The 25661-nt window shown below is 39.7% G+C and overlaps 1 protein-coding gene across 2 annotated transcripts in view; it reads right to left on the minus strand.

The window, feature by feature from the left end:
- Positions 1 to 236: 236 nt before the first annotated feature.
- snx19b (sorting nexin 19b) overlaps positions 237 to 25661 on the minus strand; it is a 188514-nt gene continuing 163089 nt past the window's right edge. The window contains exons 10-12 of one of the 2 annotated variants that reach the window (XM_068053945.1): positions 19169 to 19256; positions 5719 to 5843; positions 237 to 5237 (exon numbers count right to left, since the gene is read on the minus strand). In XM_068053945.1, coding sequence (XP_067910046.1) covers positions 5720 to 5843; positions 19169 to 19256 — 212 coding nt within the window. In that variant the 3' untranslated portion in view covers positions 237 to 5237; position 5719. Of the gene's footprint in view, positions 5238 to 5718; positions 5844 to 16084; positions 16530 to 19168; positions 19257 to 25661 lie in introns of those variants that run through there. The other variant, XM_068053944.1, reaches the window with a different exon arrangement.

Consider the following 25661-nt stretch of genomic DNA (forward strand, 5'->3'; position numbering starts at 1 on the left):
ATAATATTGTGATGAATCCAGACAAGCAACTGCTGTAGTCGATCAAGACAGGAGATAGTGTTGTTCAGGGAAATGAGATGAATACAAATATATAACTAAACAATCATTACATGAATAAGAAGGCATTAAAGAATACGTAGAAAATAGCTTCATACTAATGCAAAACACATCAGGCTGTAATGGTAAGGACTTGCCCCAGTACCCAAAAACACCTCAAGAGTCGGATGTCTTGTTCAAATGAGCGATCTTTATTTACTTGCATACAAGCAGAAGTCCTACTCTCACAAATGATTGTAGGGATTCTACTAGTACAATGTTTGAGCAGTAATTTTATACAGTTACAGGAGATTTACCTGACAAGCTGTTTATTTAATTACATCATCTGCTATCTTACTATCTTCCCTAATCTCATCCTGCCTGAAGAACATAAGAAATAGCAGCAGTAGCGGCCATTCAGCCCCTCAGACCTGCCCTGCCATTCAATAAGATCATGGCTGATCTGCCCCACATCTCAAATCCTCTTTCATGCCAGCTCCTCATGGCTCTCAACTCCCCGATATTTCAAAAATCTATCTACCTCCTCTTTAAATACTTTCAATGATCTAGCCTCCACAACTCTCTGGGGTAGAGAATTCCAGACATTCACTACCCTGAGAGAAGAAATTCCTTCACATCTCAGTTTTAAATGAGTGTCCCCTTATTCTGTAACTATGTCCCCTAGTTCGAGACTCCCCCACTAATGGAAACATCTTCTCAACATCTACCCTGTCAAGCCCCCTCAGAATCTTGTACATTTCAATAAGGTTACCCCTCATTCTTCTAAACTCTAATGAATAAAGGCCTAACCTGTTTAGCCGTTCTTGATAAGTCAACTTCTTGATCATATTATTCACCTCATCAAACTCTTGATTAGGTTATTCATGTCATTTGTGTGCCTCCCCCCCTAATCTCGTCTACCTCTTGATTAGGTTATTCATGTGATTTCCAGTGTCTAACAGGGAAGCCTTTCTCAAGTTTCAGGGACCCAAGTTGTGCCAAGTATCCCATGATACCCTAAGCCAGTCTCCCCTATAAGGCTAAACGTTAGGAATTTAGCTGCCAATTGTGAACAACTTTAAGAGATTTTTGTATATTATTCATCACACCACCTATGTTGATGTGGTTTTCAATGTTGCCATTATGTAATGCTGAGAAAACATTCGACTGTGTCGACTATCAGTACATGTTCCAAGTCTGCTTGAGATATGACTTTGCAAATACAATCTATCAGTTGTCAACTGGAAAGAAAGACCCTGTTTTAAAGTTGAATTTATTTTATCATTTGTGGAAAAAAGAACAGATAAGAACATAAGTGAAAGAAAAGCACCTTTATGATGGAAGAAACAAGGATGGAAAGTAGCTATCCCATTATTCTATAAGGGGCTCATAACACAGCTAGCCTTAACAGCTGTTTATGGGGTAAAAAGACAAAAGATCCATCTCTCAACCATCCAAAGATAGGAAAGGCCTGAACACACCCAATTTTGGTTCATATTTTTGGACTTTCAAAATCAGACATTAAACATACTGCCTGAAACTAAGTCAGAATGCTTTGAACTAAGATAGAAATATGTTGCTTTGTAGCGTATTCTTCTCACATCATCTGAAGTACTAACCTAACGTTGAATATCATCTTATCAGATTGCCATGCAAGATTTGGAACAAAATTCAAAACCTCTGATGCTCCACATGATAATTTGCAACTATTTTCTTATCAGCTGACACCTGTCAAAACCTCTAGAATTTATGATTCATAATGAAGAAGCTAACTGGCCTTTAACAGAATCCATCTTTTGGAAGAAGCCTTGAAGCATGAAAAAGTGACAAAATTGGGCAATTGCATGGCCCTAAAACCCTGTTTGCGGTGGTGCTCACAAAGTGATATGATCAGATAAATGTTGAGGAAATAAGGATTACAGAATCTTGTATTCACATTCATCTTCAAAGTTTTCTTCTATAGAACTTTAATGCACAATATACATCATAAACTATAATTACTTTACAAAATCTACTGTATAATTCACCATACATACCTCCGCAGACGATCAGGTGTGTAAATCATGAAAGTACTGTTAAATACAGATATTGAGCGGAAACATTGGGATCGATTTTAACTGTTCCCACTGGCTGGGAAATGGGCAGCAGTGGGTTGATCACCTGTTTAACATTTTCCTTCACATAGACTTCAATGGACAGGGTGTAAAATGGGCAACCAGCCTGCTGCCACCTGTTTCCCACCAAGCAGAAGCATTTAAAACGGAGCACATTATTTTAACATTAAGAAGACAATGTTTTATGTTTGGCAAGTTCACAATTCTTAGAAGCAGCAGGGTTGAGTTTTATAACTGGAAACTCTCACTGAACACTTAAACAACAAATAACAGTTACATTTGAACATGCAGTGAGTATTTATGCAAACATACATCAGATCCATGGTTACCCGACGGATAACAGTGGCGCCTAACTGATGTGTCACTTTGGTGAAACAGAAATGCTTAAAATATCACTCTATGTCTGCCAGTATGGATTTCCATTATGTTCAACCGGAAAAGTGCCAATGGGACGAACTATAAAGTACATGAGCTTCTCATCAACTGCAACACACCACAGCATCATCAGAACATAAAACTGTATTTTTATCTAACATGACATTTGAACTAATTTGCTGCTCTTTAAGCATGAATCCATTTCTGTACAACTTATTCTTTTCTCAGAAAAACCATACAACATTTTGAACCCTTAAGCTGTGAGCTTCAATGTTTCAAACCTCAAATGCACCTTGGAATTTACCATTCATTCCAAACAATAAAGAAAGTGATGGGGGAATGGAACAACATGCAATTAAATATATTATTTGGTCCAAATCCTGCCCATGAACTAATTTCATCTGGTTTCTGCCTTTTCTCATATTAAGGATGCAAAGTCAATTCAATTACAGTTAGCTTCACTGATAGATGAAACTTACTGTTGTTGAAACCAGCTTTGTGCACTTAATATATGAGGAAAGGCAACCACATAAACCCCTCAGGCTTGGTGGCCTAGAAAAAGCTGCTCAGTGAAGTAATTTACAGAGCTGCGGCTGAAGCCTCCCAGTCTTCAAGCTCGGGGCAGGGGAAGGGCTGAAAAAGATCGGACTTAGGACAAGGAATAAGAGTGAGTGAGAATATTGGGAAGAGGGAATCAGCTGGAATTTCCTGTACATGAGGGCATGGATTTTTGTATATGGGAGTCAGTTTTTGTGTTTGGGTTTCAATGTGTATGGGGGAAGGAAGGGTCTGGATATTTTTTATATGGGTGGTGGAGGACAGGGTGGGGAATTCTTTGAATTTTCCAGAATTTGGAGATCGCTTTTCTGCATAATCATGAAACTCACTTTTTTTGATACAAGTACCTTGGGACCCTGATACAGAGCTTGCTGAAGATAGTAATTCTGTTCTATACCAGTTTGGTTAGTCTGACAGCGACTTAATATACAAAACAGAAAAGCATTTTTGAAGCCTGTTCTATTCCTAAAGCAAATGGTACGCTCAGCAACAAAGAAAATGACCTGATAAAAGGGAATGAATAACAAAGAATAGACAATGGCTTGACATTATTTTTGTGCTTTGATGATGTTCACCATTTTGATCTTTGTGTGTAAGAGAACACAGTTCTATTTGTTGGGCTACAAAGGCTACTTTTAAAATCAAATGCAGAATCTGTATAGCATTCCTCTTTATTTAGGGTGCTTTTCTGCCAACTTCAAAGTTATTCACTTATTTTTAAATAACTAATAAATGAAATAAGTAACAGACAATAGTTTTTACTGTAACAGTGGATAGACATATGAACAAATGAAAAAGAGGGACAAATAAAGATCAACTAGTCCATCCAGCCTGTTCCATCCAAACATGAAACATATCCCATTAGTTAGTGAATCCCAATTGTGGTGCAATGAGAAAAACCACAACATAACTTTATAAATTGTATACTATAGCTGATAAACCTTCGTCCAAACTATTATTGTGATGGACAATGAAAAATCCTTTAATACTTTTAGAAGCTACACCCTGAACAATATCAAACACACATCTCATCAAAATTGCAAAACAGTACATCTTGTATTGCAGCCTCTACATTTAAACTTCAAATGTGAAAAATGCTCAGGTTCAACAAATTAGAAAAGAAAATATGTAGCGATTAAATAGGTCTTTGGTAAATAAAGTTCTTGTTACAACCATCTCTTGGAGAAAAGAAATTGGAACTTAATTTTGATACCTTCTGTTACATCTAAGGCCAGATTATGGCAAATTCACAACCAAACTTCACAGCTCTCAGGCACCATGTTATTATAATAAAGGTGGAATGCAGCTTTATTTCTTCAGTTCCTTGGCCAGGGAATTCATCAGAGCTGTTCCCTTTCCATCGGTGTTACTCTGCTGAAAGTGTAGTGGATGCTCCGTTTAACAGCGTAAACAAAATTTCAACCGCACTTTTGTAGAATTCACATGCGAGAAGAGCTGGAACAGTCTTGAGGAATTTCCTGGCCTTGGTACTCAAAAAGTACTAAGCAGTAAGCTCACATTGTGCTAATCAGTGCTTGTATCTTTATTTTTGGAATGTTTGAATAAATATTGTTTAATTAGTGCAGTTGTGGAGATAGACCTGGTCAGCACAACCATAATAAAAGCAGCTAAGTTATTAATCTGGATGAATTGTTGGGTGGAATGGTTTAGAAGCTTGCTATAGAAACCGACATCAGAAGTATTGGCTTTTAAAGAATTGAGTGAATCCAGAGCCACTTAAAACTCACTTTTTAGAGAAGTGCTGGTTTTCATTTTACTGCAATATTAAACATTCTAATCATTTTGATTTTCTTTCCACATCTGCTCAAAAGCATCTCCTCTCCACTTAAGACAGCCAGTGCACCTTCTGATAACAGATTCAGATCATATCTGATGAACAAAGCTCAAGGCAGTGCAAGATGATGTCTGAACACGCATTACACACTTTTAATAAATAGTCCATTATCACGTTCTGTCAGTTTATGTTGTAACTGAAGTTGAAATGTACACAATTCAGGCTTGATGTTTTTCTGCACATTGTAGCACTAAAAGATGTTGTTCATACTTAAGTTTCATCTGATCTCTGGTAGTGATGTCCAAGTGATGATTTTGTGACTAATTTCCTTTGTATTCAGTCTGGCGACTGGTTCTTTGCTGTTCGAGAGAGAAAAGGCTACAGGTTAATTTATGAATTTTTTACAACTTATACAAATAAATAAAATTCTACAATTCCAGAGAAAAGACCATTTATTTTCAGTATTTAATAGGCTTTAAACTGAAGATGTGTTACCTGAGGAAAATTTGAAGGAAGGATGGATAGAATTTATTATACAATGGAAAAAACTTTGGATTACAAGTCAGGCCCGCCTTCTTTTAACCACCTACTGTGACATTGCAGATAAGCAGAATCATTGGATATCCTTTCTGAATCACAAGACTGCTACAATAGTTGGAAGTGGTGTGATTGGCTAAACTAGCAGTCATAATCATGGATGCTTTCTCATACGAGAGGACTGAAGACATTCCATCTTCGACTGTCATGAAGGTGTATATTCCCAGGTGGATGCAATGAATCAATGTCACATCTCCACAGAAGAAAATGCCAATGAGAAAATTCTACAGAGAAGGCATTTACCTCAGCCCAGTATTTTTTCAGAACTGCCAGAAGCACAGGCAAGCAAAGACTTTTGGAATTCCTCGGTGGAAGCTTCTGGGATCAGGAACTCCAACAGCAGGTCCCAGATGCAGTAAACCAGATGTCTGCAACAGAAGAAAGTTCCATCGTCATATAGTTATTGCAATAAAGCAACAGGATTGTAAAGGAAGACAGACATTCTGACAGACGTTATTAGAGTAAATTTTACGGATTAATGCTGTCAGTACAGAGCTTCCCATAATGGGATCTCAGGTGTGGTGGACAGCTGCCCAATTCATGGCCCATGTGGCAGTCTGTTCATTAAAATTGCTGGATAATGATATGGGCTCAAATCTTGCAAACTGGCCTCTATCACCAAATATCTCACAAGTGTGAAGTTTTGCACAAGGACCACATAGCCTGGATTTTGCAGTTGTGATGATCGTGAAACTGTCAGCATTCGTCGTCATTACAGCCGTGAAACTGATAGCAACCTCTGGCCTCTGCACATGCGCAATTGAATGTGGAAATCCAGAAGTTGCTATCAGTGATTCCCTGCTCCTCCACTGGGTGTGCTGTTGAAAGTCCTCACAAATAGAACTATACATTTTTATAGAATCACTCACCAATAACAAAAGTTATTCAGAATTGATAATAAAAGGAAATGTTGAAAAATGTAGTAGGTGGAAATTATGAAAAGTATTAGGCTATTCAGCCCTCGTGTCTGTTCCACCATTTCAGTTATCTCATGGCGGATCTAAACCTCAATTCCAATTACCCACCTTTGCTCCATACTGCTTGATACTGTTACCTGAGTTAAATCTTTTGATTTGTGTTGAACGTTTCAATTGACTCACCATCCACAGACTTTTGAGGAACAGACTTTCAGATTTGAACCAGCCTTTTTGTGAAGAAGTGCATTCTGATTTCACTCCTGAATGGCCTAACTCCAATTTTAACAATATGCCCCTTTGTTCTAGATTTCCCTTCCAAAATAAGTAGTTTCTCTGTATCTATGTTTCTGAATCCTTTTATCATTTTAAATACCTTGCTTAGATCACCCTTCAATCTTCTACACTCAAGAGAATACAACCGAAGTCTTCCTAACATAACACTTTAAGCCCTGATATAATTCTGGTGAATATGTGCTGCACCCCCTCCATGACCAATATATACTTCCTGAGGGGCAGTGCCCAGAACTGACCAAGGCTCTATAAAACTGAAGCCTAACTTCCTCCCTTCATACATCAGCCCCCTTAAAATAAAGATCAACATTCCATTAGCCTTTTTTGTTGCTATTATACCTGTTTACCAGCTTTTGTAATTTGTTCCACAGACTCTGCCACAGTCCTTAGTTTCTCACTGTTTAGAAAATACTCTGATTTGTCTTTCTTGGGTTCAAAGTGGATGACTTTGCATTTCCCATATTTGACTCCATGCAATAAAGCTTAACCTGCTCATTTAATCTGTCTATGGACTCTCAGAGTGCTATATTTTCCCAGAACTTATTTAGCTGGACGAATAAAATAGAAAAATCATTTGTCAAATGTAATCCACAATAAAAGTTTCTGTTATCTGTAAGAAAGATGTCCTAAGAATTGGCTAAATCCATCCTGAAAATGGAGTCAGTAGTCCTCCAATCTTGTCCAGACCAAACAGAACTATTCTTTGATTTACATGCAGAATTTCTGAACAGAAGGACAAGAGCAATAAGTTAAATGGAACTGAATATGATCAGATAGTATCTGGGTATAGATTGATAAAGGAGGTAGTGGACAACTTCAAATGTAGTCTGTAGAAACATACAAGCCTTCTAGTGTCTGTTCTTTCTGCTGAATTGTCACCCTCCAGCTAACTCTCATTAAAATCTCAATCTGGCCTGTAGAAACTGCATTCAGTCTGGGTCTGGACAATTGAAACTGGATGCAATTAACCTCATCCTTCCCTCCTCAAAAGGTTACACAGACCACTAACCAAAATTAATTCATGCTTATTAGAGCCTTAAGTTATCTACTCCCCCTCCCCACTCCTCTTGATGCATGTCTTGAGCCTTTATTCTTGGGGCAATTTGAAGATTCATGTCAGAAAGACACATTAACTCGATATGAATCTTCTGCTCCAAAGCCTTGTTAACTTTCAAATTACTGGCATTTTGAAGTGTAAATGCCTATTAAACTGCAACTGCCAATATACAACCCCAATATACTTCCAATTAATTTGTCTCTCTTGGAGTTGTTTATCTTAACACAGATTATCTCAGATGATGATAAACATATCAGAGTTTATAACAGCATTTTTTTTTAGAATTTTTGTTATTCCTTAGGAACAACTTGAGATCATCAAACAAGGGTTACTTAAATTCAGGTAGCAAAATTCAGGTACTTCATTCTGAAACTACAGAATTCTGCTAACTTCTTCTCTGGCCATACACAACGCAACTGTAAGAGTACGCAAGAGATCTGCTATTATGCCTTCACACTATTAAACTGACCATAAAGTTCATCGCCAGAGCTGGCGGACAACCATAAAGGTGGGGCTAAAGCGTGGCGAGTGGAAGAGACTTAGCAGTTGGCAGGAAAAAAGACAGAAGCGCAAGGAGAGAGCCAACTGTGTAACAGCCCCGACAACCAATTATATCTGCAGCACCTGTGGAAGAGTCTGTCACTCTAGAATTGGCCTTTATCGCCACTCCAGGCACTGCTTCACAAACCACTGACCACCTCCAGGCACTTACCCATTGTCTCTCGAGACAAGGAGGCCAAAGAAGAAAAAAAAAGTTCATCGAGCAGCCTGAGTATAATTTGTCCCTCTTCTTCACAACAAAGCAGATACATTTAAAGACCGTAGACCTATCCTCCAGGAAATCCAAACTGCAGACTTAACAGAAGTTATATGGATTAAAGCACTCTGCCATCATAGAATTCTTTGCTTCAGCAACAGCCTATTTTGCTCAGGCTCTGTAATGAAAGTATCGGTTTGGTGCCTGCAGGGCATTCGCTGATTTGTATTGTAAAAAGTTGAGGGAACAGGCAACAGTGCCTCCCAAAACTGAGGGACAGCATGCACATGTCTTACAAACTGAAGTGCAGATTCTGTGACAGAAAACTCAACTTACATTTTGTTTGTTTCAACATTAATCTAAAGATTTGCCACATGGATTTGTTTCAAGACTCATTTTCAATATTAGAGATATCAGCGTTCTACAAAGGTGTACTTTGCGTTTTTGGAGTCAGTGTCAGTATTAAGACTTCCAGGGTTCACTATAAAGTTCCTCTTCTTTTCCCCACAATTTTTTAGCTGCAAGCACAGTGAAACACTCTGCGTATTACTCCAATGTGACATTCAGAAAGATGTCCTTCAAGATTGGTAATTAATACCAAACAATGGCCAAAATTGTACTGTAGACTAGTGTGCAAGAGTTCGATGAAGACTGCCTCAACTCATTATACTTAAGACTCTCAGTGAAAGAGGAGAGTTTGATCCAATAGGTCTGGGTTGGAGTCAAACATGATACCCAGAGGTAAAATGACAGTATTCGAACCCACTGCAGGTGAAGTACATTTTAATTTATGTGAATTTAAAGAGTAAAGTTCCTCAGGCATTGAGCTGAATTTTATAGAATCCAGCGATATTAACAGAGACTCATGAAACAGGTCTGTCTTTCAAGACTTCAAAGAAAATTAAAAAAAAAATCGCTATTAATTCTGGATATGGTACACAAATGCTACCGCAGTCCTCAAAGGGTTTAGGAACAAAAAGCAGATTTGTACCATATGGTACGGTTCGGTTGAAAGAAGAGGTGTGTATGAAATCTTGACAGTTCTTTGAACGTAACTGAATTTCAGGTTTAGTCCAATTAAAAGCTTTAAGCATTTTTGACTAAAATGCAATACAGTAAAATAGTGAAGACTTGAATATCATGCCAAATACTTGCTGTAAATGACGTCCAACTCACAGATTTAATTGGTATTCGGATTTAATTCCAGGAGCAGCGGATGCTATTCAAAAAGTTTAAAATGACTTTACATATGAGCACAATCTACATATGCAGGCAGTCATTCAGGAAGCCATGTTAAAAATGTGAAAAAACAAGGTGAAAATAATTAAAAAGCAAATAAGGTAAGTACATATCAGTGTGCTAACACCAGTTCCAGCAAAGGCAAATTCTGTGTAGAGAGATTTCTCTAATTCTAGTAGATTTAAATATCAGATTGCCCTAGTATCAATATTTAGGCTCAAGATACCTTGCGCTATGGAAATATACAACTTGGTTTTGCTTTCAATCTCAGCCAGGCTATCGGTGGGTAGGCAGATGGGGAATCAGTGCAGCCACCCACATCTTTCCCACATTCTTGTGGCTGGCTTAAAAACTCCATTGGCAGAGATCTAGAAATAGATCAAAAAACATTCTTCTATAAAGAAAAGGTATGGGGAAGAATGTGAAGTAACAAAAAGAAACTGAGAAATATTTAAGCTGTTAAGTAGCAAACTTAATTCAAGTCGAAAGATTATTTCTCTAAGAACACAAGAATGAGTAAAACCCTGACACACGATAAATGTCCTTCGCATCCTTCAAAACACTAAAATGTATCGTAAAGGTTTCATACCGAATATTTACTGTTTACTTTAAATAATGAACAGTTGCATACAATTTGTTACATAAAAGTGAAGATGATCATAACTTAATCATAAACTCACTTGTGCTATTTTCAAGTGTTTTAAATTGTAGTCAAGAGGGCTGTGTTAAATATCCTGTTTAAATTAGGTTTAATTGTTTACAACTTTTGTTGCTGACATTGTGAGCAATCCCAATTTCTGCTTGGAATGTGTTTTAAGTTGGTCTAGAGTTGCAACATCTCTTTATATTCAACAGAATTTCATGTCTTTTTTTATTCATTCATGGGATGTGGACATCGCTGGCTAGGCCAGCATTTATTGCCCATCCCTAAGTGCCCTTGAGAAGGTGGTGGGGAGCTGCCTTCTTGAACCGCTGCAGTCCATGTGGGGTAGGTACACACACAGTGCTGTTAGGAAGGGAGTTCCAGGATTTTGACCCAGCGACAGGGAAGGAATGGCGATATAGTTCCAAGTCAGGATGGTGTGTGACTTGGAGGGGAACTTGCAGGTGGTGGTATTCCCATGCATTTTCTGCCCTTGTCCTTCTAGGTGGAAGAGCACAGGTTTGGAAGGTGCTGTCTAAAGAGCCTTGGTGCATTGCTGCAATGCATCCTGTAGATGGTACACACGGCTGCCACTATGCGTTGGTGGTGGAGGGACTGAATGTTTGTGGATGGGGTGTCAATCAAACGGGCTGCTTTGTCCTGGATGGTGTCGAGCTTCTTGAGTGTTGTTGGAGCTGCACCCATCCAGGCAAGTGGAGAGTATTCCATCACTCTCCTGACTTGTGCCTTGTAGATGGTGGAAAGGCTTTGGGGAGTCAGGAGGTGAGTTACTTGCCACAGAATTCCTAGCCTCTGACCTGTTCTTGTAGCCACGGTATTTATATGGCTACTCCAGTTCACTTTCTTTTCAATGGTAACCCCCAGTATGTTGATAGTGGAGGATTCAACTATCGTAATGCCACTGAATGTCAAGGGGGGATGGTTAGATTCTTGTTTGTTGGAGATGGTCATTGCCTGGCACTTGTGTGGCCCGAATGATACTTGCCACTTATCAGCCCAAGCCTGGATATTGTCCAGGTCTTGCTGCATTTCTACACGGACTGCTTCAGTATCTGAGGAGTCGCAAATGGTGCTGAACATTGTGCAATCATCAGCGAACATCCCCCACATCTGATCTTATGATTGAAGGAAGGTCATTGGTGAAGCAGCTGAACATGGTTGGGCCTAGGACACTACCCTGAGGAACTCCTGCAGTGATGTCCTGGAGCTCAGATGATTGACCTCCAACAACCACAACCATCTTCCTTTCTGCCAGGTATGACTACAACCAGTGGAGAGTTTTCATGCACTGCTTATTTTGCAATATAAATTGAATCGGTGATAAAAACATATAAAACTGGAAAATATTTAAAATGAAATTATTTTCATTCATCTAGCAGTAGCCATCATACTATGAAAGCGTTCACAAATTCCAAGTTTACTACTTCAAGTCCCAGTGAGAAACACTAAGAAATGGTATAAGCACCATGTAGACATGATTTTCAATATTTTAACCCTAGCAAGCACAGGAACTGTCATATTTTGATAGCTAAGTAAAAGGGATAGGAGCAGTGTCAAACATCAAATGACACGAGGTGAGACAAATATATTGTTACTTATTTATTATTTAGATAACTGTGTTCTGAACAGATCTACGAAGGGTGGGGTTTCCAACCTGTATTATTACTTGTGAGGCATTACTATCAATAAAAAAACTAAGCAAACAAAATCTGTTCAACAGGCAATAAATCTGAACAGGCTTTCATCACTCTCACTCAACCAAATAACTGTCCTCCTCTTAGTGGTAAAATTATGATAGACAATTTATATTGTTTTCCTTTCTTTGTGTGTGGGAGGGAGGAGGAGACATACATGAGGTTGAGGGGCATCAAGTAACTTGATACAATGCAGTCATTGCTCTGATGGCAGTTTTAACTTTGAAATCTAGTTTTCAACAAAAATTGCATTTAGCCATTTTAATATTTGAACATTTCTCACTGACAATCTGGAACTTATCTTCAAGCTTGTAAAGGTAGAGAATGGACACACTAGGCTGGATTTTAAAAGCCTGCCGCCAACTTCGGCGGCAAGCTCAAAAAGTGGCAGCCCGCACGCCAAACAGCAATCTCCTACGCAGCAGCTGATTTAAATAGCCAGAGAGGCCCGCTTCCCCCCTCACCACCTCCCCCCACCCCCCCCCGCCACCCCATTCACTTGGAAGGGGCGGGCTGTCCGATGCTGGCAATGGCCTCAGCTGCCTGTACGTAGGCGCAGGTGCCTTTTTTAAAGGGCAGCCAGCCCTGCCGCCATATTTAGGTTTTTTAAAGATACAGCCCCCAAAAGTTCTCAAATAAATTTCTAACGCCCGTTTCCCACCCCAATATCAATTACATTAACTATGTAACTATGCCGCCCAAAAACACTTATCTTTTAAATGTGACCCCCCTCCCCCCCACCAACAGATTGCACAAAGTTTAAAGTTCACCCCTTCCCACCATCCCTTATACCCATTACATTTATTTGACCCCATCCCCTCCCCCGCACCGGAAATCTTAACTCCTCCCCTCTCCCCACCAGTGTCACGCCGGCTTTCCCCAGACAGGGAATTGAAGGCGCGGGAGTGACGGCTGCTGCACTAAGGATCGCGGTGGGCCCAGAAGATGGAAGGTAAGTTTATTTAAATGTATTCATTTTATTGATTTTAAGAATGAAATTCAGGTCCTGTCGCTCAGCAGCAGGGGGGCCACCACGGAGCCTCGCTGTCGGCGGGAAGATCGGGCAAGGTCCTCCTGGCTTCAGCCTCCGTGGCAGGCCGCTGCCGGACCAATATTCCACCCCCCCCTGCCCACCCCCCCACCGCCACGGAACCTGACGTCGTGGGCTTGGTAAAATATAGCCCACTGTTTTATCATCATGTGGTGTGAGAGCAAAGCTGAAAGAATTACAAAAATCACTCGTACTGAACTTTGACTTTGAGTTCATATGTTTGACATCATCCTGCATTTCTAATCAGATCATGTAATTCAAAACAACTGTGTTATGATCCCGAGGAGACCAACAAACCAAAAGAACAAATCCACCGACTGACTCCAATTTAGGAAACCAAACCAAACGGACAAGATTTCACTTTTATAAATTTTACTTACTTAAACCAAAATCAACATAAATTAAACATGAAGCTACAGACAGATCACTGTCAATTATATATGTTACAAATTACACCTTAACTATCAGATACAACAGAGATGGGTCTCACGGTGTCACTGGGCAGTCTGCCCAGCATACATGGCACCAAATTTAAGTCACACAATTCTTCACAACTCTGAAGTTCCTCAGATAGATTTTCAGCTCCTTTCTTCAAGAATTTCGCTGCTGCTCTTCTTCCGACAGTAGTTCCCTCTCTATCTGAACTCTACGGGTGCGGTCTTCAGCACAAGGCACACTTCTCCAGAACCTCCACAGCTCTGTTCAAGACAGTGTTGATAGTGTCTTGCCTTTATCAGAGTCCTTCAGTGACAACCTGTGCACTGTATGGTCTGGTTAGTCGGCTACTTTAACTAACAGAAACAGCTCCTGGATTCAGTCTTCACTTTCTTCTGCTTGCCGGAACTCCATTCCTGCCTGATCTAAGGAGGACTCTGTCTCCTTTTATCTGGTTCTAACCAATGTCAGTTTCCCTGGAAACCTGAAGTTTTTGTTTCCGTTTCTGTTTCAATTCTAGTTTAGGGTCTCAAAAACAAGCTTTGCAACCATTGATTCCATCAAACCTGTCAATACTGAAGATTACAGCATCACCGACTGAAGATTTTCCTTGGCTAGCATGACTTGCTTTGAAGAAGACTGGGACTAAAAATATGTGGGCTGGAGGAAGAAGCAGCCTTAAGATTCCTAGGTGCTTAATGCTGTTTTTACCATGGATTTCGGAGATATTGTCCTGCTCTCTGTAAAATCTAAATTTAAGTCCTAACTGGAGATATTTAAGTAGGGTCCAGTTGGACCAGGGTCCAACAAAGAAGACAAAATTCTTCTATTTCTTGCATAAGCTAATGTAGTTTGGATACACATAAAGGGGAATGGTGGGAACTGAACCATAATCAAAATTTGAAATACTGCAGCCTGATCTTGCAGAATAGCATGGATTAGGTATGTTTCCCCATCGATTTTATTTGAAAGGACCCTAAAAAGCATGATTCCAGCTTCAAGAGCCTATGCTCTCAACAGCACTACATAAGGCAACATAATCTCATTTATAATTAACTTGGTGTTGTTTAATTGCAATCTAGCAGATGACTGGAGCTAGAAAATGTGTGTAGCATATTGAACATTTAATTTCTAACCACATTCTTTCTAAAAATATAAAATGTACACAGGTCATATGTATTCATTTTCCAATTAAAAATTACATTTGACTCCAGGAACTTTGGCATGCATGAGATTTTTCTTTTAAAAATGTCTGATTAAGCTCAGGGTTATTTAAAAATATATCCTGCAAAACAGCTTTTGAAGATTGAGCTACAAAGCAAGGCTCTCACTCTTATTTTCCAGTCCCATGAGACTCCACCCATACTGTTGATAGCACCAACTGGTAGCCAAGAATACTGTAAAAAAAATTAAATGCAGCTTTCAATGGTTTCATATGGATTGGCAAAGTAGACAATGTCACTACCAAACATTTGGTTCGATTTATATACAGAGTAGATTTCATACAATTTGAAGCTGACTGGATCCAAATTACAGCTTAGAATGGGTTCCTTCAGCACTTATTTTTTAATGTCTAAAGAGAGGCACTGGGCTTAATCTTCACCTTTAGTGGGCAGGTCCGGTACTCTTCGTCTTAAAACCCCAATTTGCCTGAATGAAGCTCCTGCCTATTCCTAGTAGGAGTGCTCGCTTCCTAAATTGTGGCAAGTTGAAACATCACAGTGGGTGGGTTTCAGATGGGAAGCTATTGCCATCCCATTTACACCGGAAAACAGGGCAGTAGAGAGATGAAAATTGGGTCCATTATTTTGTGCTGTATTAAAATGATTATAAATTCTACGCAGGTTTTCCTGAATTATTCCTGCAATATAAAACTAATCATGTACATGCCTAGTGTCTGTATGATTATAATTTGTCAAGTGAGGGAAGTTGACAAGTATTGTACAATTCTCTGACCCCTCTGATTTTGTTAACATGACCCAAAATTAATGTAAAGACCTTAGGTAAGATGCAACTTACACAAAATAAAGTTTTGCCCTTCCCAATTTTCATTGCTGCAAATGCTAGCTCATTTATTCATTGTACTGGAGGCCAGACAATGCAACGGCTTATTAAACACATTTTTAAGTAGTCCTACACTCTAAAATATAAAAGTGTACCTTTAGAAACAAGTTGCTTTATATTTGGTATACAAGATCAGGAAACCAATTGCTAATCTAATGAGACAGAACCCCTAATGATTATCCCCCAGCTAATGACCACCCTGTACTGGCTACCTGACATCTTCTTCTTCTTCTTTGGCCTCCTTGTCTCGAGAGACAATGAGTAAGCGCCTGGAGGTGGTCAGTAGCTTGTGAAGCAGCACCTGGAGTAGCTATAAAGGCCAATTCTAGAGTGACAGACTCTTCCACAGGCGCTGCAGATAAAATTGGTTGTCGGGGCTGTTACACAGTTGGCTCTCTCCTTGCGCTTCTGTCTCTTTTCCTGCCAACTGCTAATTCTCTTTGACTCACCACTCTTTAGCCCCGCCAGCTCTGGCGATCACTGGCAACTGACTCCCACGACTTGTGGCCAATGTCACAGGACTTCATGTCTCTTTTGCAGACGTCTTTAAAGCGGAGACATGGACGGCCGGTGGGTCTGATACCAGTGACGAGCTCGCTGTACAATGCGTCCTTGGGGATCTTGCCATCTTCCATGCGGCTCACATGGCCAAACCATCTCAAGTGCCGCTGGCTCAGTAGGGTGCATATGCTGGGGATATTGGCCGCCTCGAGGACTTCTGCGTTGGAGATACAGTCCTGCCACTTGATGCCAAGAATTGTCTGGAGGCAGCGAAGATGGAATGAATTGAGACATCGCTCTTGGCTGACATACGTTGTCCAGGCCTCGCTGCCGTAGAGCAAGGTACTGAGGACATAGGCTTGATACACCTGACATGGAGGAGCTCTATAAATGATAATACAAAAGAGAGGTGTTCCAAAGACACAGATCAATCCTTACTTACTTGTATAATAATCTACATCTTTAAAACTGGTTAATCTAACACCATCCCTATGAGGTATTCTAAATTTCATAAAGCTAGGGACAAATATGTTATGTGTAAAGCTAATTTTCTAATTTGCATTGCTCCTAACAGCAAAATTATGTTCCCAAACTTTGTCAAGATGACAGTGCTTGATTTTGGGTTAATCAAAGACTGAAAAGGGGTAGCAGACGAAAGAATGTGATTTGGAGGGGTTAAGCACTTATTAGTGTTGGGTAGGATACAGTAAAACAAAAATGACAGAAAGCGTAACTTTGTATTTTGACTTCTACTAAAATGTGGGTGGCTTGTGGCAAGTGATGAAGTACATCATCTAAGTGCTCTCTGTAGAGTAACCTTATCCAGTGGCAGTTCCTCTCTGCTGTCAGGTACTGTATCAAATATCCTCTAGGACCTCTCTGCTCGAAGAATTATTTCCACTGCTGGAAAAGCAAACTTGCTGCCTGGACATCATCCTCTTCCTTTCTTTCCCTGAAGGTGATAATGCTCTAACACTTCATGAAACACTAACCACAAGACTAGTAACTTAAAGATCTTTTACATTGTCGCTTATTTTTATCACTTTGTTTTTGACTTTTGTTGCAAGGAGTAAAAATAAATCCTACTGTTATTTTTTTAATCCCTTCAATAAACTGTGATTTTGCAAAACTGGTTAGTACTGCAGTTTGGCGACTGTGACTGTAGGTTGTTTGATTTTGTCTCAAACATTGATGCCCAAATATACAAACAAGGGCTATTTTTCACACTCTGTAGGTGCTGTCCTTTAAAGCATGCTTTTTTAAAAAAACAAAATGCATCTTTACAACAGATTTTCTGTTCATGAATAAAAAAAATCCTCTTTCGATGCACTAATCATTTAAACACTATTCCTTTTTGACCTCCTTGTCTCGAGAGACAATGGGTAAGCCCCTAGAGGTGGTCAGTGGTTTGTGCAGCAGCGCCTGGAGTGGCTAGAAAGGCCAATTCTAGAGTGACAGACTCTTCCACAGGCGCTGCAGGTGAAGTTGGTTGTCAGGGCTGTTACACAGTGGCTCTCTCCTTACACTTCTGTCTCTTTTCCTGCCAACTGCTGAGTCTCTTCGACTCGCCTCTCTTCAGCCCCACCTTTATAGCCGTCTGCCAGCTCTGGCAATCGCTGGCAACAACTCCCACGACTTATGGTCAATGTCGCAGGACTTCATGTCGCGTTTGCAAACGCCTTTAAAGCGGAGACATGGACGGCCGGTGGGTCTGATACCAGTGACGAGCTCGCTGTACAATATGTCCTTGGGGATCCTGCCATCTTCCATGCAGCTAACATGGCCAAGACATCACAAGCGCTGCTAGCTCAGTAGGCTGTATATGCTGGGTATGTTGGCTGCCTCGAGGACTTCTGCATTGGAGATACGGTCCTGCCACCTGACGCCAAGGATTCTCTGGAGACAGCGAAGATGGAATGCGTTGAGATGTCGTTCTTGGCTGACATGTTGTCCAGGCCTCGCTGCCGTAGAGCAAGGTACTGAGGACACAGGTTTGAAACACTCGGACTTTTGTGTTCCGTGTCAGTGCACAATTTTCCAACACCCTCTTGGCCAGTCTGGACATAGCAGTAGATGCCTTTCTATTACAAGCATACATATATATTTACATAAACAAATATATTACTAGTAGATCTGCCGTGGCATTTTTCATACAAATGACATACACACACATATATATATGTAATTATACAAAAATATATGAAATAAAATAACATTTATCTATCTGTAAAATATTACATTTCATGCACACTCCATATTTGAGAAATCTTAGAGGAACATGTGTTGTATTTTGGATGAGTAGACAAACTGAGGCATTGCTGAATCATTGACGTGGCTAAGACATTTTCTTCATGTCCTGTCAATAATCAATCCTTTACCAACAACACTGAAACAGATTTACACTACCGTTATCTCATTTGCTATTCATGAATTCTAACTGTGCTCAAATTGGCTGGTGTGTTTGCTTAGCCTTTGTGATTAAAAAAAATTGGCTGTGAAGTGCTTTGAGAAGTCCTGCTAACTGAAAGGTGCTTCATAAATGCAATCCCTCTGACAAAGACAAAAGAGTGAAAACTCGACCGGACTGCCTGGGTCATGCTGTGATGTTGCAGTCTGTAGCCAGGTTCTTAAGGTCCTGAGTTGCTTATGGTCGCCCAGCACGACCATCTGAAGTGTCCTCCGTGAAAGCTCAGCTGCCTTCCACCTCAAACTCTAGTCAAGGGGGATGCACTTCGTGGGAGCACTTCAACTGGTGAAAAATGCACACAAATCGGGCACTAAAGGGTTACACAAAGGTGATGAATTATTCCTGTTAAATATTAGACATAGATGGAATTGCATTGTAGAATACAAAAATGTAAAAGGAACATATTTAGAGCAATTTTTCTCCCAGGTTTATGGGGGGTTGGCTGCAACATTACAGATCATTTCAATTCCAACTGGACACTTAATCCTTTGTGTGCCTACCTACAGCTGCATGGAGAGCTGAGCACTCCAAAGCCAGAATTCTGTATTGGACCAACCTGTTTATCAAAGGATCTTGCAGAGACTCCAGCACTAGCTGCCAACTTATCTTATAACCCTCCTCACCAAGAATTTCAGGAACCAGAGCTGTTGAAACATAATAGAAAAGGGTTATAATCAAAAGACATGTAACTGGACCTTAATTAGGCTACTGTTACTCCAAAGAAAACATCTATTAAAATGTTGGTGATCTTTCAGCGAAAGCAAATGCATGATTGGCAAAGATTCTTCACGGTTCTGGGCCTCATGATCTGAGACTTTCATACACATAAACTTTCAGAACTTAACTCTTGTAAAACTTCTCTTCCTGTGCTAATAAATTTTAATACGAACAAAAAGATATTCAAAAGCTGATGGATCCATCAATTTTTTCCATAGAATTTCGAAAACACTGTGACTAATAATCTTGAGAACATTCAGTATTTACAGATAAACTTGTACTTGTACTAAATGGGAGCAGTCACCAGGATGGATGGTATGAAGTGGCTGAAAGAACTCAAGCTGTTTCAGAGATGACATCATTGCACCTTCACACGCCAATTCAGCTACCCAAAATATCAGATTTGTTTCTACCTACCAGATGGCCCTTCCAGTGAGATTCCAAGCATTTGTTTAAAAGAAATAAACACAAGCACACAAAGGAAATACTTTAGAGCTACTAATTTCTGCAGACAGTCGGATTTCTTTCAAGGGCACCAACAGCAAGACCATCGATAGAAGTTAAGAATTGTTGCACATATTGAAAGCCCATTTACATTTCCCGGTTACTGCCAACAGCACCTCTATATTGATTGCAAACTCAAAATATATAGGGGCACTTGTGCCACTGAACACGAATTGGACCAGCAAAACAGATGGCTTTCACCCACACCTTCTACAGCTGCACAAAGCAGGTGCAAAGCAGCTTCCTGCATGCAGCAGTAACCAGATGTTGGTTAGCTAAGCACTGGAATGAAAAAGAGGTGCTTTTTCTGCATTAGAAATACTGAAATATAAAATAGAGCATCAGTGGCCATAGTGTTGGATAACCACCTCAGAGAGAAAGTCGTGAAAGGATATCAATTCTGTGCTTGAAAATGTCAAATGTCATGTCAATGCTGTAATCTATGGCAAACTTGTATATCTACAGTAATCACGTCTAATTTCACAATACTCAGTGTACCCAATGCTTCTCATTTTTCTTAAAGTCAGTGATGATATACTTCTCAGCCGGATTTCATGCAAACATCTACATGCGATCCCAAAGCAGCTTCAAAATCACACAAAGAACAAGGGAAGTATCAATTAGAAGCATTCCTTTGTTTAGAATTCTATCTCCTCTTTATGTGCTGTAACTGTCATGGTTTGGAACACCTTAAATTATAGGGTGGAATATTTATTCAAATCTCAATAACTGTAATTTCCACTGTAATTTGTCAGATGAAACACTGCCATTTCTAGTCCGTGAAAATGTTAATCCCTCAGTTCAGTAAAGGTTATGAGCAAATTAGAAAGAATGTTCAAAAATACTGCCAGTCATAAAACAACAGTTCATCAGAAGGGGAAAAAAACAAAGTTGTTAGTCACACCCTTGTACTGCCAGAGCAGTATTTCTAGTTATTTACTACTGGAATCTTGCTGCAAAATCACAGGGTGATATTCAGAAAAAACAACAGTAGATACATAACAACACAACTGGACATTTTCTTAAAAATGTAATTATCGCAAACCTACGGCACCAAATGCACTATGTTCGTTATGTACCATTGCTACAGTTTCTTACTTACATGGGATTTTGTATATTGCTTCATCTATTTTAAGGCATTTAGCTTCTCATAGAATGAAGCATAGAATGGTTACAGCAAAGCAGGAGACCATTCAGTCTGTCAAGTTGATGCCAGCTCTCTGCAAGAGCAATTTAGCTAGTCCCACTCCCCGGCCTTTCCCCGTGGAGCCGCAATTTGACCCCCTTCATGTGCTTATCCAACTCCCTTTTGAAAGCCACAACTGAATCTGCCTCCACCAGCCTCTCAGGCAGTGCATAATCACTTGCCATGTAAAAATGTTTTTCCTCCTATCGCCTTTGGTTCTTTTGCCGATTATCTTAAATCTGTGTCCTCTGGTCCTAACCCTTCCGCCAATGGGAACAGTTTCTCCCTATCTACTCCGTCTAGACCCTTCATGATTTTGAACAACTCTATCAAATCCCTGTCAACCTTTTCTTCTCTAAGGAGAACAGTCCCAGCTTCTCCAATCTATCCATTAACAGAAGTCCCTCATCCCTGGAACCATTCTCGTAAATCTTTTCTGCAACCTCTCTAACGCCTTCACATCCTTCCTAAAATGTGGTGCCCAGAATTGGATACAAACTCCAGTTGAGGCTGAAGCAGTGTTTTATAAAGGTTCATCATAACCTCCTTGTTTTTGAACTCTACGCAACAATTTATAAAGCCCAGGATCCTGTGTGCCTTATTAACCGCTTTCTCAACCTGCCCTGCAACCTTCAACGATTTGATGCACATACACCCCACAAGTCTTCTGCGCCCCCTTTAGAATTGTGCCCTTTATATTGCCTCTTCTTGTTCTTCCTCCCAAAATGCATCACTTCACACTTCTCTGCATTAAATTTCATCTGCCATGTATCCTCCCATTCCACCAGCCCATCGATGGCCTCTTGAAGTCTATCACTATCCTCCTCACAATTCTTCCACGTTTTTGGTTATCTGCAAATTTTGAAATTGTGCGCTGTACAGCTAAGTCTAAGTCATTAACATAGATCAAGAAAAGCAATGGTCCGAATACTGACCCTGGAAAACCCCACTATATACCTTCCTCCAGTCTGAAAAACAACCGTTCACTACTCTACTTCCTGTCACAGCTAACTTCATATCCAAGCTGCCACTGTCCCTTTTATTCCATGGGTTTCAACTCTGCTGGCAAGCCTATTATGTGGCACTTTATTAAATGCCTTTTGAAAGTCCATATGGACGATGTCAACCATATTATTTATTTATTTTATTTAGAGATACAGCACTGAAACAGGCCCTTCGGCCCACCGAGTCTGTGCCGACCATCAACCACCCATTTATACTAATCCTACATTAATTCCATATTCCTACCACATCCCCACCTGTCCCTATATTTCCCTACCACCTACCTATACTAGGGGCAATTTATAATGGCCAATTTACCTATCAACCTGCAAGTCTTTGGCAGGTGGGAGGAAACCGGAGCACCCGGAAGAAACCCACGCAGACACAGGGAGAACTTGCAAACTCCACACAGGCAGTACCCAGAATTGAACCCGGGTCGCTGGAGTTGTGAGGCTGCGGTGCTAACCACTGCGCCACTGTACCTCATCAAAAAACTCAATCAAGTTAATTAAACATGATTTACCTTTAACAAATCATACTGGCTTTCCTTAACTAATCTAAACTTGTCCAAGTGACTGTTAATTTTGTCCTGGTTTATCATTTCTCAAATCAGTCAGTTAAACTGACTGGCCTGTAGTTGCTGGGCTTATCCTTACATCCTTTTTTGAACAAGGGTATAATACTAGCATCCCATCCGACCTGGTTGTTTATCAACTTTAAGTACAGCCAGTCTTTCTAATACCTCCTCTTTATCAATCTTTAGCCCATCCAGTATCTCAACTATCTCCTCTTTCACTATGACTTCAGCAGCATCTTATTCCTTCCTAAAGACAGATGCAAAGTACTCACTTAGTACCTCAGCCATGTCCTCTGCCTCCATATGTAGATCCCCTTTTTGGTCCCTAATTGACCCCACTGTTCCTCTTACTACCTTTTTACTATTTATATGCCTATAGAAGACGTTTTGCCTTTTATGTATCTTTTTCATTTCCCCTCCAAACTTTCTATATTCAGCCTTGTTCTCACTTGTATGATCAACCTGACATCTGTCATATATCCCCTTTTTCTCCTCCATCTTATTCTCTATCTCTTTTGTAATCCAGAGAGCGCTGGCTTTGATTGTCCTTCTTTTATTCCTCATGGAAATGCACCTCGACTGTACCCAAACCATCTCCTCTCTAAAGGCAGACCATTGCTCCGTTACAGTTTTGCCTACCAATCTTTGAATATAATTTATCCAGGACAGATCATTCTCAACTCACTGAAATTGGCCCTCCTCCAATTAAATATTTTTACTCTAAATTGCTTCTTGTCCTTTTCTATAGCTAATCTAAACCTTATGATACAATGATCATTGTTCCCTAAATGTTCTCATAAAGGTTAAGTATAAATGAATTGCATTCATACAGTGTCGATCAGGTGCCCAGGGTGTCCCGAAGGGCTTTATAGCAATTTTTTTGCAATGCCCCAGAAAGAGCAATGAAATAAATGATCGGTTAATCTGATTTTGGTGGTGTCGCTTCAGAGATAAATATTGGTCAGGACACCGGTGAAGTCCCCTGCTCTCCTTCCAGCAGTGCCACGAGATCCACCTGAACAAGCAAATGGGCCTTAGCTTAACTCCTTATCCAAAAGGCTACACCTCCAACGATGTAGCGTTCCCTCAAAACTGTACTGAAGTATCAGCCAAGATTACATTTTCAAGTCCTGAAAGTAGGGTTGAACCCATAACCCTGTGACTCAGAGTTGGTTTCTTGTTAAAATGAAAATACTGTGGTACAGGAAATGTTAGATTTCCTATTCAAATAGCAAAACAAATCTTAAGCGGACATGTAAATGAACTTAAAATGTTTTATTTAGCTTTAGGCTCTATGATGAACTCAAAAATATCACCAACAAAATGTTCTGCCCTAGAATTTATGGTCCAGTGAGCTGGGCAACATTCCACTATATTTTAAATATACGCAGTGCCATTGCAAAAAATGATGTTATGGTGTTGAATTAAGATTATGCCATAGTGAAGGGGATGGATCTTAATGTTAGAAATTTCATCATGTAAAAACCGCAAGCCTTGAGCGATTTAAAACTTACATTTTCAGTTACTCAGCAAAGGCACTGCACCAAATCAGGTTTTGTGGTAAGAGGGTAAAACTTCAGAGTTGGGAAAGGATTCCCAGTCCCAACTGGTTAAACCTTTGACTGTGAGGTCAGTCATCAACAAAACACCATGACAATAAATTAGGCAGCAAGTGAAAAAAGTACGAATGAAATTATGGCACAGTATTGTTCGCAAACCAGATGCTGTTTTCACACAGTAGTATACCAGACCACCAGCTAGAACTACGAACACGAATGAAAGGCCAGAAATGAGGTTTTGATGATCAAAAGGAATGCAGCGGATTACAAACCCAATGAAATAAACTGAACTCTGTCCCTTTTTAATGGAAAAATAGATCAAAATTGGACTCGTAATGTGTTAGACTTGACAGGCCTGTGTTAACAGTGCTGTTGACTCTAAGACAAACTTACAAAATATCACAGATTATGAGCTGTGAAGGTTCTGCAGAACTTTTTTTGCTATTTCAAAGACTTGCACTTTCCTTATGCATTTTCAAGCACGATTATTTGCAAACATACAGATGCTATTTTACAATACTTTGTTTCCCTTCTTCCACACCTCATACAGAACACTCAGCACCCAAGTATGTTCTTAACTATTTTTGCAGATTGGGAGATTTAAAAAAAAAATCTAAGAAAGGATATATAACAGTAATGTTTTTTAAAAACATAGCAAAAAACAAAAATTGTCATTAATCAAATGCAGACTGTCAATGCTCTGATGTACTGCCGACCGTGGCAAATTAATAGCCAAACGTTCAGAGAAATAAAAGCAGACATCACTTCAGAAAATATATTTTGTTATTACAGCAATGTGAACATTTTGGCAAACACGCCCAGTAATAGGAGCTTCATAAAAACATTTGGTTTGGCATCACTTAAAGGAAAATAAGTCACATCAATGGATTTTGTGGATACCTGAAGTGAAAGTTTACTACTTGTACTATTAAATCATCGCAAAGACTATGAGACAGTTACAAAAGCCAAATACTGTGGATGCTGGAAATCTGAAATAAAAACAGAAAATGCTGGAAATACTAAATGTTCAGGCAGCATCTGTGGAGAAAGAAAAACAGAGTTAACGTTTCAGGTTGATGACCTTTCCACAGATGCTGCCTGAGCTGCTGAGTATTTCCAGCATTTTCTGTTTTTATCACTATAGGACAGTTAGTATAGGTCTAAGTTAATCCTTAGCAGCAGTAACCTATACAGTTTTAAGCATCAGGCATATACATTGGTATGTTAATTGTAGGAGTTTTCACTAAGTGTTAACACTTGAAAACAAAACCATGAAATAGTGGAATTTCACAGCAGGTCAGTCAGTATCTGTGGAGAGAAAAGACAGATCCTGCTAACTGACCTGCTGTGTATTTTCAGAAATTATCTGCTTTTGTTTCAAATTTAGAGGGAGTTTTTTTTTTGCTTTTTGTTAGTATATCTCATTTTTAAAAGATCCATAACAATAATAACTCCAATAGCAGAAGATGCCTTCTCTCAACAGGGATAAGAAATTTATCTCAAA

Source organism: Heterodontus francisci, chromosome 22 (assembly GCF_036365525.1).
Source record: "Heterodontus francisci isolate sHetFra1 chromosome 22, sHetFra1.hap1, whole genome shotgun sequence".
Classification (NCBI taxonomy): Eukaryota; Metazoa; Chordata; class Chondrichthyes; order Heterodontiformes; family Heterodontidae; genus Heterodontus; species Heterodontus francisci.